At 38.0% G+C, this 15,301-nt stretch overlaps 1 protein-coding gene across 1 annotated transcript in view; it reads right to left on the bottom strand.

Moving 5' to 3' along the window:
• NBAS (NBAS subunit of NRZ tethering complex) overlaps positions 1 to 15,301 on the bottom strand; it is a 331,777-nt gene that overhangs the window by 300,996 nt on the left and 15,480 nt on the right. Inside the window, exons 7-9 of the mRNA XM_070574395.1 lie at positions 8,150 to 8,283; positions 6,815 to 6,948; positions 4,971 to 5,069 (exon numbers count right to left, since the gene is read on the bottom strand). Coding sequence (XP_070430496.1) covers positions 4,971 to 5,069; positions 6,815 to 6,948; positions 8,150 to 8,283 — 367 coding nt within the window. The remainder of the gene's footprint in view (positions 1 to 4,970; positions 5,070 to 6,814; positions 6,949 to 8,149; positions 8,284 to 15,301) is intronic.

Below are 15,301 nucleotides of genomic sequence, written 5' to 3'. Positions count from 1 at the left end.
AGTAAATAAGAAAGTAATGGAAAGCAGGCCAGCTAAAGATAGAATAGACTTTCTACTTCATCAATCTTGCTAATAGAGACAATTCCTCTGACAAAACACACACACTTTTTAAGGGGCAATAGATTAAAATTTTTTTAGTGTATATATGTGCTAAGAAAGTAAGGTATTAATATCTATGCTTTAAAAAAACAAAATCAAGTTAAATAAATCAAAAAAGTCCTTAAAAGAGCAAAGAGCAAAACCTTGCTTAAATATAATGAAATGTTTCAATATAAGCCTCCCAGTACACAGTTGTATATCCTAGTTGTGAGTGCTTCTGGTTGCGCTATGTAGGACACCGTCTCAGCAGGGCCTGAGGAGTGCTGCCATGTCCACACCCAGGATCCAAACAAGCAAAACCCTGGGCTGCTGAAGCGGAGCGCGTGAACTTAACCACTCGGCCACGGGGCCAGCCCACCTTTTCTCCCCTCTTAAGAGAGATTCTTAAAAATAACTACACAGAGGGGCTGGCCCAGTAGCACAGCAGCTAAGTTCACACATTCCGCTTTGGTGACCTGGGGTTTGCCAGTTTGGATCCTGGGCGTGGCCAGACACACTGCTTGTCAAGCTATGCCATGGCAGGCGTCCCACGTACAAAGTAGAGGAAGATGGGTACGGATATTAGCTCAGGGCCAGTCTTCTTCAGCAAAAAAAGAGGAGGATTGGCAGCAGATGTTAGCTCAGGGCTAATCTTCCTCAAAAAAAAACTACAGAGAACTTCTGGAAACGAGAAATATAACAATTGAAACAAAAAACACTAGTTTAAAAGAGAGATGAGGAACAGAAGAATTAATAAAATAGAAAATATATCAGAAAAAATTAACCAGAACACAGACTTTTTTCCTAAATAGGATCACATGTATCATTAATTCACTATATTTATAATAGATCTCAAAAACGCTTCAAACTTTCTTCATTAAATATATATATTTATATAGGAAAAACTCAAATAATCTTCTACTTCTCTTTTTTAACAAAAACAAAAAGGAAAAAAGAGAGAGACTGAGAAAATTAAAAGTGAGTCCAGGAGATTCTGTATCTAGATAACAGACTTTCCAGAGAGAAAAGAGAAAACAGAGGGGAGGAAACAGCTCAGAAGTAATTTAGGGCCGGCCCGGTGGCGCAGTGGTTTAGTTCACACGTTCTGCTTCTCGGCGGCCGGTGGTTCGCCAGTTCAGATCCTGGGTGTGGACATGGCACCGTGTGGCATGCCACGCTGTGGTAGGCGTCCCACATATAAAGTAGAGGAAGATGGGCATGGATGTTAGCTCAGGGCCAGGCTTCCTCAGCAAAAAAGAGGAGGACTGGCAGTAGTTAGCTCAGGGCTAATCTTCCTCAAAAATAAAAAAAGGAGTAATTTAATGAATTTTCCAAAAAGTGAGTATCCAAATTGAAGTATCCAAAACATAAGATGGTCAAATTTGAGAACCTTGGGGGATAAAAAATAAAAGCTTGCAGAGAGAAGGGGGACAAGAAAAGAAAAAAAGAAAAAAGAAAAATGGGTTTTATACTAGAGTGACATTAGAATTCTCAAGACCAATACTAAAGCTAGAGGACAATGGAGCAATACCTTCAAAATTCTAAGGGAAAATTATTTCCAGCCTACAATTTTATCCAGGCAAATTACCAATTAAGCATGAAGACAGAATAAAGCCATTTTCAGACATAGAAGGTCTCAAAAAATATGGTTCTCATGTATTCTTCCTCAGGAAGTTACAGAAGTTCACCAAAACAGTGAAATAAAGCAAAAAGAAAAATAAACATGGGATCCAAGAAATAGATGATGCAGCAAAAGAGAAATATGAAAGCAATCCTCAGGATGACAGTGAGGTGAAATTATAAGAAAACGGCTATGCAGCAGGTGCAAAGCCAAATGGGGGCAGGTCAGAAAGTTCTGAAAAATACTTCTTCAAGAAGATGAAACTTAGAGAATACCTAAGGTATATGATGTACTAAAAAAGAGATCTACACTAATGGGGATGAGTTTAGGGTTAAATCTATAGTAAGTATACTTAAAAACTTGGCAAACTAAAAAAAAATAGGATTATTAACCAGAAGAACAAATACATAAAGGTAAGAAGTCACCAGTTAGGCTTACATAGCCCACTAAGCCCTTGCAGGATTAGCTCTCACCACTCTCTCTCAGGCATTGGCTGTTACTCTACTCCTCAGTCTGCTTCAGCCAACTGGCGTCCTTGCTGTTTCGAGAAAATGCCCACTACACTCCCAAATCATTTTGCTTTGGCTATTCCCTCTTCATAAAATACTCTTTTCCCAGATATTCAAATAACTAACACCCTCATCTCGTACAGATCTTGGAGCACATACAGGTCTTCACGCAAATGTCACATTCTCAATGAGAGTAACTTGCTACCCTACTTAAAATTACAACCCACACCCTACTCTCCCACCCTGCCACTCTCTGTCCTCCAACCCATGATCAATTTTTTCCTATAGCACTTGTCAGTTCTTCAAATACTTTACGTTCATTGTTGGTTGTCTGTTACCACCTCTAGAAGTAAGTTCCATAAGGAAGATATTACCACAAGCATCTGGAACAGTACGTGGCTCAGGACAGGAAATGAATAAATGCTGTGTGAATGAATGAATAAATAAGAATGGAAAAGCAATAAGGTAACACCACAGAAGCTTCTTGTCTCACTTGTGAATAGCATCTACATAACCATAATGATATTCATCCTATAAAATTATGATATAAATTAACAGGAGAACGAGAGAAGGCTGTGTGTATACATGTGTGGTGGACTGAGAAATCTAAATAAATCCTCATCTCCCATAAAGGCATGTCAATAGGTAGCATGTAAAATGGGAAATCAAGAAGTAACAACATAGGCATTTTATTTATATATATGATAACATCCAAAGGAATCAACTAAAAGAGCTAAAAATGGTTATCTTTGGAAAGCAAGAATTGGGTGGCAGAGTCAGTTTTTCAAACTATTTAACATTTGGAACTACATGCAAATATAAGTCCTGAAAGGTAAATTACAAAGGAAAAAAAGACAAGTCATGTGCTGGGAGATGATGTTCACCATGCATGCAATCGACTCAGGATTAATATCCAGGTCACATACAGAATGTCAAGACCAAAGACCCAAAAAACGTAAGAAATGATATAAAAAAGCATTTCACAGATGACGAAGCATGAATGCCCAATAACACGAAAAACTGCTCAGGGAAATGCAAATTAAAACCACAATGAGATATTCTTTTATACCTACCAGATCAGCAAATATTTAAAAATCTGACTTCATCAAGAGTGCTCACAAGAATGTGAAACAACAGAAACTTTCATACACTGCTGACAGGACTGTAATTTGGTAGAACCACTCCGGAAAACATCTGTATTACCTAGTAAAGTTGAAGATGTACTTACCCGACAATTCAGCGACTCCACTCCTAGTTATAGATATCCTATAGAAACTCCTGAACAATGCATCAGAGGAGTGCGCAATAATTTCTGCCACAGTACTATTTTTATAATCAGAAAACTGGAAACAAACCAAATTTCCATCTACAGGAGAATGAATAAATATGCTACAATATATTCATAAAACAAAATATGCTAATAGTAGTTAAAAATGAGTGAACTGGAGAAACATGCATCCCAAAGCAATTCTTCTGAGTCTTTTGTGTGACTCCATTTACATAAAGTCAAACAGCAAAACTGAATATGAGTAAGCGGTAAAACTATAAAGAAAGCAAGAGAACGATAAACACAAAATTCAGGACAGTGGGTATCTCCAGGGGCCAGCATAGGCTCAAGGAAGAGCACAAAGGGGACTTCAGTGGGTGGGGGTATGGTGTGGCTGTGGACACGTGTTCTTTTCTAATATAAAAATTTCATAAGAATAAAATTCTGTACAAATACAAGGACAAACCTACAACTGAACAGAATACAAAATATGCATACATTTTCAGTCAAAAAGACCTAAGTACACTGAGGGTCAGAGAGTTTAAGGACTTGCCAACAGGAACAGAGTAAATCTCAAAATTCAGAACTCAAGCTAGGTTTGTCTGACTTCACAATTTGATATTCTTCCCATTTAGAGAACCAAAAAGGTAGCTTGGCTAACTTATAAAATATATGCAAATTTCATTCTCACTAACAAAATTAAAAAAAGAGAAATCACTGGGAGTAGAAAACGCTCAAGGTTCCAAGTAACCCTCAGTGGAGATGGCAAACACCTAGAGAGGTGGCATATCTGAAGAATGGGATAGGGACCGGCCCTGTGGCTGAGTGGTTAGGTTGGCCCACTCCGCTTTGGCGGCCCAGGGTTTCACTGGTTAGGATCCTGGGTGCGGACATGGCACTGCTCATCAAGCTATGCTGAGGCAGCATCCCACATGCCACAACTAGAAGGACCCACAACTAAAAATATACAACTATGTAGCGGGGAACTTTGGGGAGAAAAAGGAAAAATAAAAATAAAAAATCTTTGAAAAAAAAAGAATGGGATAGAGTTGTAGGAAGCAACTATGCAAGTATCAATGTAGCCCTAACTCACAAAAAAGGAAAGTAACTTCCACTGAGACCCTTCTATGCAAGGGCACTTTATACGCAATATTTTATGAATTCTCTCAACAATGCTAGAAGTTACATATCATACTCAATTAAGAGATGAGAAAATTAAGATTCAGAGAGTTAAGAGAGAAGAAGAAATTCTTCGGTGAATATTCCCAGTGCCCCACCTGGCTCAGGGAAGTCCAGTCAGCCAGACAGATGAGCAGGAATCTTCAGAAGATGACTACAATGATACTACAGATATTTAACATAACTACACACAAGAGGAGGAAATGAAGAAGCCACAATAAAAATCAAAATGGACAATTTTTTGTCTCTGAAACTGTGGTAAGATTTCTACATCCACTTAATACTCCACCAAATATGAGAACGAATGGATGCTCACCTGTGACCAGGATGGTAAATAGCTGTGCTGATTCCATGAGGATAATGACTACTGAAGCTGAAACAGTGACTCTCTTGATAGCTCTGATTTGTTCCAACACTAAATTTAAGAAGGTAAATAAGAAATAAATACTATTAAATCACAATCACATACCACTAAATATCCACTAAAATTAAATTAAAAAGACAGACACCACCAAATATTGCTGAGGATGTAAAACAACCGGAACCCTGATAGCTTATTAGAAGGAATATGAACGATATAACCACTTTGGGAAATGGTCTGGCAGTTTCTTATAAAAATAAAGTGTATCTACCCTATGACTCAGCAACTCCACTCAAAGACATTGACCCAAGAGAAATGAAAATGCATATCCATAAAGACTTGTAAAAGAATGGTCATACCAGCTTTATTCACAATAGCCCAAAACTGGAAACTTAGGGGCTGGCCCAGTGGCACAGCGGTTAAGTTCGCACACTCCACTTCGGCAGCCCGGGGTTTGCCAGTTCAGCTCCCAGGCGTGAACCTACGCACAGCTTATCAAGCTATGCTGTGGCAGGTGTCCCACATATACAAAAATAGAGGAGGACAGGCACAGATGTTAGCTCAGGGCCAATCTTCGTCAGCAAAAAAGAGGAGGATTGGCAGCTGATAGCTCAGGGCTAATCTTACTCAAAAAAAAAAAAAACCGAAAAAACTGAAGACTTAGAGGTCCATCAACAGAAGTATGGATAAACAAATCATGAGTGCTATGGAACGAATGTTTGTTACCTCCATGGATTGAATGTGTCTCCTCAAAATTCATATGTTAAAACCCTAATGCCAATGTGATGGTATCTGGAGGTGGGGTCTTTGGGAGATATTAGGTCATAAGGATGGAGCCCTCATGAACGAGTTTAGCGCCCTTATAAGAAAAGGCCAGACAGCTAGCTAGCTCTCTTTCCACCATGTGAGGATATAAGAAGTTGGCAGTCTGCAACCCAGAAGAGGGCTCTCGCCAGAACCTGACCATGCTGGCACCCTAATCTCAGACTTCCAGCCTCCTAGAACTGCGAGAAATAAATTTCTGTTGTTGATAAACCACCCAGTTTATTACATCTGTTATAGCAACCCAGACTAAGACACATGAGATATTCATACAATGAAATACTAATCAGCAATAAAAAGGAATTAACTACTGATACATGTAAAATATGGACAAATCTCAAAATATGCTAAACAAAAGAAGACTTCAACAAAATAGCACACACTATATGAGTCCATTAATGTCAATTACTAGAACAGCCAAAACTAATCTGTGATGAAAAAAATTATAAACAGCAATTCCTCTGGGGGTGAGTGTGGACAGAGATTTACTGAGAAGAAGCATGAGGGAACTTTCTAGCACGATAGTCATTTCTGTCTCCTGATAGGGGTATGAATTGCACAAGTGTATGTATTTGTCATAACTCACTGGCTGGTATACTTAAGAACTGTGCACTGCATTGTATGCAAATTTTATCTCAAAAGAAAGAAAACTATAAGCAAATAATGAACTTTAATTAATGATATGCATGCTGAAGTATTTAAGTACTGACAAATATATTAAAAAAGGAAGACTGATTAAACGCTGGATAGAGGAACGGACAGAAATGTGATATAGCAAGAATAGTAAAACACTAATTACAGAATTTAAGTGGAGGTATGAGTGAATATACTATACAATTCTTTTAACCTTCCTATTATATTTGTAATTTTTCATAATAAAATGCTGAAGGAAAAAAAAGAAACACCAAAATCTGACACTAAACCAGAGAAATAAACATTATTTCAAATAGGACTTCCCAAATAAAGCATACTTTTACCTTACAAGGTAACTTCTAAGTTCTCCTCGGTAATTGATGACCAAGAGTTCTGCAGACCACTGCGCACTTGCTTTATATTCCAAAAATATCAAGCCAGCAATGGCATAGCTCAAATCACCTGCTAAAATAGATGCCTAGAGAAGAGGAGAGATTAAGTTACTAAAAAGAGACTAGATAGAAGTTATCATATGTATAGGTAATTGGAGGATGTCCGAGACATTGGCCTTGCCAGGTGCACTTTAAATAAGACAGCCCTGGAACTGATCTGTATCCTGAAGAAGCAAGCAAGCTATGATTAGCTCTTCTTAATGCAGCTACTAGAAAATTTTAAACCACACATGCGATCACTTATATAGCTCACATTTCTATTACACAGTGCTAGTCAAGAAAACAGTAATCCAAACTTCTTACTTTGGTTCTCCAAGACTCCACAATACGAGCTCAATGTATTTTTTCACGTTTCTCCACTCATTATGTCTGAACAAAAATCATTCTCTACATCACTGGTTCTCATCCCTAGCTTCTCATAAGAATCAGCTAAAAAACCTTGAAACAATATTAATGCCCAGGGCCCACTCAGATCAACTAAGTCAGACTCTGTGGGTGGAGCCTGGGCAATCTGGTAATTTGTTTTGTTTTTGTTTTTCTTTTCTGTATAAAGCTTCCCAGGTGATTCTAAGATGCAGCCAGAATCTGTTCTACCTGCCCCTATATTTGTTCATTTGAGGAAGGAGGATAGGAAGTAAAAAGCACTGGATTTCTAAGAGACACTAACTGGACTGCCACTGGAAAAGTCATTTCACTCCCTCTCAATTACAGTTTTCTAAACTGTAAAATGAGAGTAACATCTACCCAATCTATTCAAAGGGTATGGTGAGCATTATACAAGAATATATACCAAAGTCATTAACAAAGTACAAAGCACTACATAAATACAAGTTATTAGTATCATTCATTTTTTTCTCCACTCTCCCTTTCAATATCTAACACCTTTAGGCTAACAAATTCTAACTTCGCTTGAAGCTGTTCCTCTTGCAACAGCTCACTGACTTCTTTCCCTCACTGGAACCTTTTAGCAGCTTTCCGTACCTCGATTTAGAACTTACTTACTACCATGTTTTAATAATGGTGGATTACATCTGCATAGTGCACTAGGAAATACAAAGATAACTACTTCACATACAGATCTCTAACTAGATTCTGAGCATCTTAAGTTCACAACTTATGATTCTGATTTACATTTCTATTTCCTCTCTCATCATATTCATTCATTCAGGTACCTATACATGACAGGCATTCGAAAAAATACAGTATCAGTTGAAGGTATGTACGTACTGGGACAATAACAAAGAGTTCACTTCCCATGAGATCAAACACCCTCACAGTTCCTGTGCTTTCCGCATAGGCCAGCAGGGTACAATCATAACTCCACGCGACACGCCTCCACTGGGGTTTTGGGTCTTTTGGAACTAGAATGAAAAGAAAAGAAGTGCTTCTAACAATGTATTATAAAAACAGTTAACTAAAGTACGTATTCGACTGCATTACATCATCTTCTAAGGATCTCTAATGCTTCAGTTCAATAGCAAAGAACGGTTCCTAGAAACCCATTTCAAGTAAGAGTGGGAAGTATAAACCACAGCCAGCTCTGCCCCACTTCTGTGAGAGCAGAGCCCACTGACACCAGGGGTCTGCTGAATGCTAAGCATGCCCTAGTCTGGTAAAGGCTCAGGAATCATATACTTCACAATACTTAGGAAATTAAGAGAGATCAAAGGCAAAGAGAATGGGCAGAAAATAAGTCCAATCTAATGACTTCAGCTCTCCTATAAGCAAAAAAAGAAAATTTCAACTGAGATCTTTTAAATATAGCAAATATAGATGCCAAGGAAATACAAAGCGGGATTATACTGACACAGTATTAGAAAGAGAAATACATATAGATAGATAGATAGATACACACACACATATACATGTAAGTATGTAATAATATATTAGGCAGGTGAATCAAGAACTGTTCTTAGTCAATCACACAATTATAAGACGTTAATAATCCAACACCTATATTTTTTCTTTCTTTCTTTTTCTCCCCAAATCCCCCCAGCACATAGGTGTGTATTTCTTTAGTTGCAGATCCTTCTAGTTGTGGCACATGGGAAGCCGCCTCAACGTGGCCTGACGAGCGGTGCCATGTCCACGCCCAGGATCCGAACCAGCGAAACCCTGGGCCACGGGAAGCAGAGCATGAGAACCACTCGGCCACGGGGCCAGCCCCTATATTTTTTTCTGTTCTGAATTTTTCAGTACTACAATAAGGAGAAAGGCTATCAGCTACAAAAGAAAAAGGGGCTGTGAAACTGTAAACTGTGTTAGGTTTGCTGGAGGTTTCTGATGTTTTGTTTGCTTCAGTTTCCCCTTATTAGAATCCCAGAACTGAAGAGACAGGTAGGAACAGTGACCTCCCTTTACCAACAAGAATTCCAAATGAGTAGGGGACTCAAGATGAAACTGTGATCAGAGCAGAACAAAGCCCAGAGCCGAAGTGTCCCACCTCGCACAGTGCGCGGCCCATCGCAGCACAGTGCCTCTCAGTCGGAGCGTGGATCCAGCCCTAGGACTGCCTCAGAAAGTTTCCAAAATTTATGGCTTTCTCTGTTCCTCCGCTAATATCCCAAGTTCAGGCTTCACCATCTCTTGCTTAGACTCTCACAACGGCCTCCTAACTAGTCTTCCTTCCTACCTTCAGGCTCTTCCCTCCTAGTCCTTCCTCAGTACTATTCAAAGACATCTTTCTAAAATAGAAAAATGCACAGATCTCATCCTGCTGCTGCTTTAAAAGCCCTGATGGTTCTCCATTTCCAACAACATCAAGTCTAAACTCCTCCAAATACATGGAAGGCTCTTCACAAATGGCTCCGTCATAGCTTTGCAGTTTCACCTCCCATCACTTCCTCCAGCACACATCTAATAACCCACCAATAAAACAACTACCTGGCAAATAAGCAAACCATGCATACTGGAGTCTGTGTGTCTTTCATACACATTGCTGCCTCTACCTAGAATGTTCATCTCCAACATTATCAAGAGGCTTCTTGTTTATTACAACACTCTGTGGTAACAAACTGTTACCTCCTCCTTCCTTGAGATTCTTCAAAACCTACTCCTCTCCTATCTCTGCCCCCAAATATGCTGCACGAAAGTCTTTCAGAGCATTCCTCACATCATATTATGTTGTTTACATGACTATTTGCCCCACAACACTCTGAGCTTCTTGGAATCAGAGACAATGTCTTATTCAACAATGCCACTCGGCCACGGGGCCAGCCCCTATATTTTTTTCTGTTCTGAATTTTTCAGTACTACAATAAGGAGAAAGGCTATCAGCTACAAAAGAAAAAGGGGCTGTGAAACTGTAAACTGTGTTAGGTTTGCTGGAGGTTTCTGATGTTTTCTGAAACAAAAAGCGATTAATGTTTCACTAATGAGTGAAGCCTGAATTTCTCAGGAAAGTCTATATTAACAGGGTAAGGTAATGGGAAGAGTTTACCATCCCTCAAGGACTACGCAACAATTAAACATGAATTATATAACATCTCTCCACCTAAAAGAGGTACTTCAGACTTCCTTCTTCTCTCTGTAATATGTGTACATATGTTCTGTAATGGGGAAAGTATACCAGATGTAATGAGTTTCACCATTCTGACTATTATCTACAGGTATAAAACATACCAAAAAATCCAAGAGAGGCCCTTGACCACAGGAGGGTCTAGTGGATTTTATTAAAGCCTAACAAGATATTTATGTACTCTGGAAAAGCGAGTTTTCAAAAATGAGAATAAAATAAAGAAAAAGATTAGTTCTCTGTCTTCAGATAGCAAAAAAAAAATCAAACTTGGAAATAAACAAAGGCACAAAATGATAAACAACACAAGAACACAAGACCCACATACACACAGATGTTATGTAACACCAGCAAGAGGACAACTTAATGCCCTGAAAAATATTCATGTGCTACAGAAACACAGCAACATTTCCCATTTTACTGTTTTCCTCTTACTTCATCTTGATAGGATAAAGAGATTTATGCACCACATTCTGTATCTGTCTGAAATAAGTTCTATCTGAAGGGGATTTGTTTTTACTACTACTTCTAGTTATAATCAGTAGCTCCAGAAAACTCAGAATGTGTTTTGACCCGGACAAAGATATGGTTTCATTACAAGATAAGATTTCACATAACAATGTGCAAATAAAGACTTTATCACTGGATTTTTCCAGCTGCCTGTGTGGTTTTGAAGAGAAATGAACAGTACAGATTTTTACAAAGCAAATGTCAATGGAGTTGTCTGAAAAGTATTCAAAAAGGCTGGTGGTAAAGTTAACCAGCAGTTTATCAACTGCCAGTTCACGGTGAAACTATTTATACCCGGTAGCGCACAGCTTGCAGCAACGGCAGCCCCTTCAACCTGCCTAGTTGCCAGGCTATTTTCCAGCTCAGAGCTTTGGTCAATGCTGTTTCCTCTGCCTGGAAGTCTTTCCCTGAACCCTTCTCTGCTCCTTTTCCCCTTTCAGGTCTCAGTTTAAATGTCACTTCTTTAGGATGTATTCTCTGATCATCCTAAGTAGCCTCAAGGCCCCATTATTCTCCACCATTCCAATGATTCCATTTCCTTGACAGTCTTATCCCACATAAGAATTACATATTTGTTTATTTATTCTCTGCCCTAGTCATTAAACTATAAGTTTCAAAATGTCAGGTGCTGTTTCCATAACTTTATCACCAGTGCCTAATACTTTGGTGGCACACAACAGGCACTCAAGTGCTAAAGGAAAACACTTTGAGCCAGTGCTCATTTATCCAAATTAGAAATGGAAATGGGAATAGACTTAAAAATTAAGAAACACAAGGTTTTATTCTCAGCTGCCATGAAACAACTGAGTGTGACCTTGGGGAGATGCCAAGGTGTAGTTTCCTCATTTGCAAAATGAAGGGTTCAATGAACAATCTCTCACATACATTCTTTCACTTTTAAATCAAGAACCAGTGAGCAAGAGCAAACTAGCAGAGCTAGAAAGACATGCAGAGAAGCTAAATATTTAAATATTTGAAATAATAGTGTCGGTAGAACGCATGAGACAAATTTTACAATCCTAGAATAAAAACAGTCTAAGAAGATAAGAAGCCATAAAATTATAAAGGGAAAAAAATGACAAATGCTGTTACCAAAAAAAAGACACTGGAAAAAAAAAGACACGGGGAAAAAGACACTGTAACAAATTTAAAAGACAAATCAACCGGGTAAAAATATTTGCAACATATATGACAAAGGGTTAATACTCACTATATAGAAATACTACAAACCAGTAAGAAAAAGTCAAGTAGTCTAAGAAGAATACAGGCAAAAGGATATGATCTAACAAGTCACAAAAAAATGAAAATACCCAGTTAACATATGTTCTGCCTAATAACCAAAGGTATGCAAATGGAAAATGAGATGCTTTTTTCCCTTTGTCTGTGAACCTCATGAATATTTTTAAAATAGGTAACACACGGTGCTGACAACGAAGAAAAGAAAAGTCTTCAATCATACCCTTTTCATGGTTGTATAAACAGGTAAAAGTTTCTGGAAGGAATTACAGCAGTAGCTATCACATTTTAAATACTACACCCAAAGACAAACAGCATGTCTCTTCCAGCGCTTAGAGGGAGAAGAGGACAAAGATGAGTAAGAGAAAGGAAGAAAACAAGCCACAGTAAACAACCTAAATTTCCATCAAGAGGGCAAGTAGACAGATAAAACGCAGTTCACCTTCTTACGATGGAATGCTGCGGCTACCTTGAAAAGATTGAAACACAGCTATACACAATGACTGGGAAAGACTTCATCAAGGCAGTAAGTGTGGGAGCGAGGTGGAAACCAAACTATATCGGATGATCTCGTTTTGTTAAAGAAAAACAGTCAGTCCATGTATACACAGGTTCATATAGGCATAGAAGGTTTTATATTAAATCATTAATATAAGTTCCTACATAGAACGCAAATTAAGAGAAAGGATGGACTTCTTTTTTTACTTTTTCTATGTTTGTATTGTTTGAATTCTTTGCAAGTATGTACTGCTTTTGCAATTAAAAAAAAAACAGAGTACTTAACTAGTTTCATACTAGGCCTCCCACCATAAAAGAAAAATTTGTCAAAGAACTGTTTTCATACATTACTCTACAGGCCGTGCGACATTGTGATCACCGGGAGAAGGGAAACAAATGAGATGAGGCCCAGCACCACCCTTGCTGTCTGCCAGTAAACACTTTCTGGACCACGCCTCATGAAGGACCGCAGACAGGACCCGGAAGTCTCACTGAAGTGAGGCGATAAAGATTGGTGTTTGGAGCTACTGAGCTGACTAGAATTTGCAAGGCAGCATGGCAGAGAGAAGTGAGGCTGAAAAGGAGCTTTAAAAACCTGCAGAGAGGAACCCTTCGGTCTTTGGCAGAACACAAAGCTGCACACACACGGAAAGATTTCACAATGCCAAGGAGAGGATACGTATCGGGGGGAAAAACAACTACCAGAGCTTAGAGAGGATTTGGAAATGTCTGAGTTCCACCCAGTCACAGTGGAGAGACTTCACTGAACACTCTGAGCATTAAGAGATCCCAGAAAGGCCTCACCTTAAAGTAGGACTAATCTAACCCTAAAGTAAAAGCTGTTCTAAACCATATCTTACAACACAAAAAATTAATATGATATCGTATGTCAATTATACTTCAATTCAAAAAAAAATAAGCCTTAAAAATTTAAGCTGATGCACAAAGAAATCAACTAGCCCCCAGAATAAAACTCAGTACAACTAGAGAGAAAATCAATAAGGATATAAAAATTTGAACAGCTCTGACACCCAACTCAATGTAGCTGACATTTATAAAACACTATACTCAATAACTGCACCATACCCAAGAATCAAATTCTTTTAAAAGAATCAAATTCTTTTAAATTCTTTTAATTAAATTACTTTAAAAGAATTTGATTCATGAAGACAGACCACATGCTGAACCATAAATCAAGTCTCGATAAATTTAAAAGGTTAAAATCATTAGTAAATGTTCTCTGACCACAATAGAATTAAATTAGATACCAGTAATGAAAAGATGCTTATATTAGAACAGGCTTAAAGGCTTATAGAAGAAAAGAAAAAAGGTTTAAAGTCAATGATCTAAACTTTCATCTTTCATCTGGAAAAATAAGAGCAAATTAAACCTAGTAGGAAATAATAAAGATAAAAGCAAAAATCAAAAAAAAAAATAGAAAGAAAAATCAAAATCTAAAGTTTTTTACTGAAGAATAAATTAATAAATTGATAAAACTCTGGCTGACTGATCAAGAGAAAAGAGAGAAAACACAAATTACCAACATCAAGAACAAAAGAGAGGACATCAGTACAGATCCAACAGACAGTAATAAGGGAACACTGAAGACATAATAATATTATAAACAACTTTAAGTCAACATATTCTACAACTTAGAGGAAAACTCCATGAAAAACTAAAACTGAAGCAAGAGGAAACTGAAAATTTAAAAGGCTTTATATCTATTCTAAAAACTTAATTAGGAATTAAAAACCTACTCACAAAGAAATCTCCAAATTTTACTGGTGAATTCTATCAAACATTTAAGGAAGAAATAGTTCCAATTCTACACAAACTCTTACAGAAAACAAAAAAGAAAGGAACACTTGCCAATTCATGTTTTGAGTCCAGCACTACTCCAACACCAAATCAGAAATAATTACAAAAAAAAATCTACAAACCAATATCCCCATGAACATAGACACAATAATCTGCTACCTATGTTACACAAAATTATCTGCACAAAGGCCTAATGATGGTTCTACGTTGCTTGTGGTATCAAGTAAAACAGAGACTTGCTTCCTGCTCAGAGATCAAATTTACAGGCACTTTCTAAATGATTTGGCTAATTGGGAGACCTATGTCCTAACACCAGTATGTTACCCAGTAAAAAAGAACAAAAAAGATATTTTGTAAAGTTCTTCTTAAACTTCAACCTGAAAGACTTAAAAGCCTATTCTTAAGTGAAGAAAGCATATTATAAAACATTTTACTTTCATAGAACATATCTATAATAGTTGACAGGTACTTACAGAAAAATATCTGAAAGAACAGATCATAAAAGATTAATGGTACTTATCTCTGGATGGTGTATTTATTTTTATTTTCTACTTTTTGCTCATTCTTAGTTTCTACTAAGAATGTGTATTATTGGGGTTGGCCCGGTGGCGCAGGGGTTAACTGCGCATGTTCCGCTTCAGCAGCCCGGGGTTTGTTGGTTCGGATCCCGGGTGCGGACATGGCACAACTTGGCAAGCCATGCTGTGGTAGGCCTCCCACATATAAAGTGGAGGAATATGGGCATGGATGTTAGCTCAGGGCCAGCCTTCCTCAGCAAAAAAGAGGAGGATTGGCAGCAGATG

Source organism: Equus przewalskii, chromosome 14 (assembly GCF_037783145.1).
Source record: "Equus przewalskii isolate Varuska chromosome 14, EquPr2, whole genome shotgun sequence".
Taxonomy (NCBI): Eukaryota; Metazoa; Chordata; class Mammalia; order Perissodactyla; family Equidae; genus Equus; species Equus przewalskii.
Note: the sequence above shows the minus strand (reverse complement) of the source record. Positions and strands in the feature narration are given on the sequence as shown.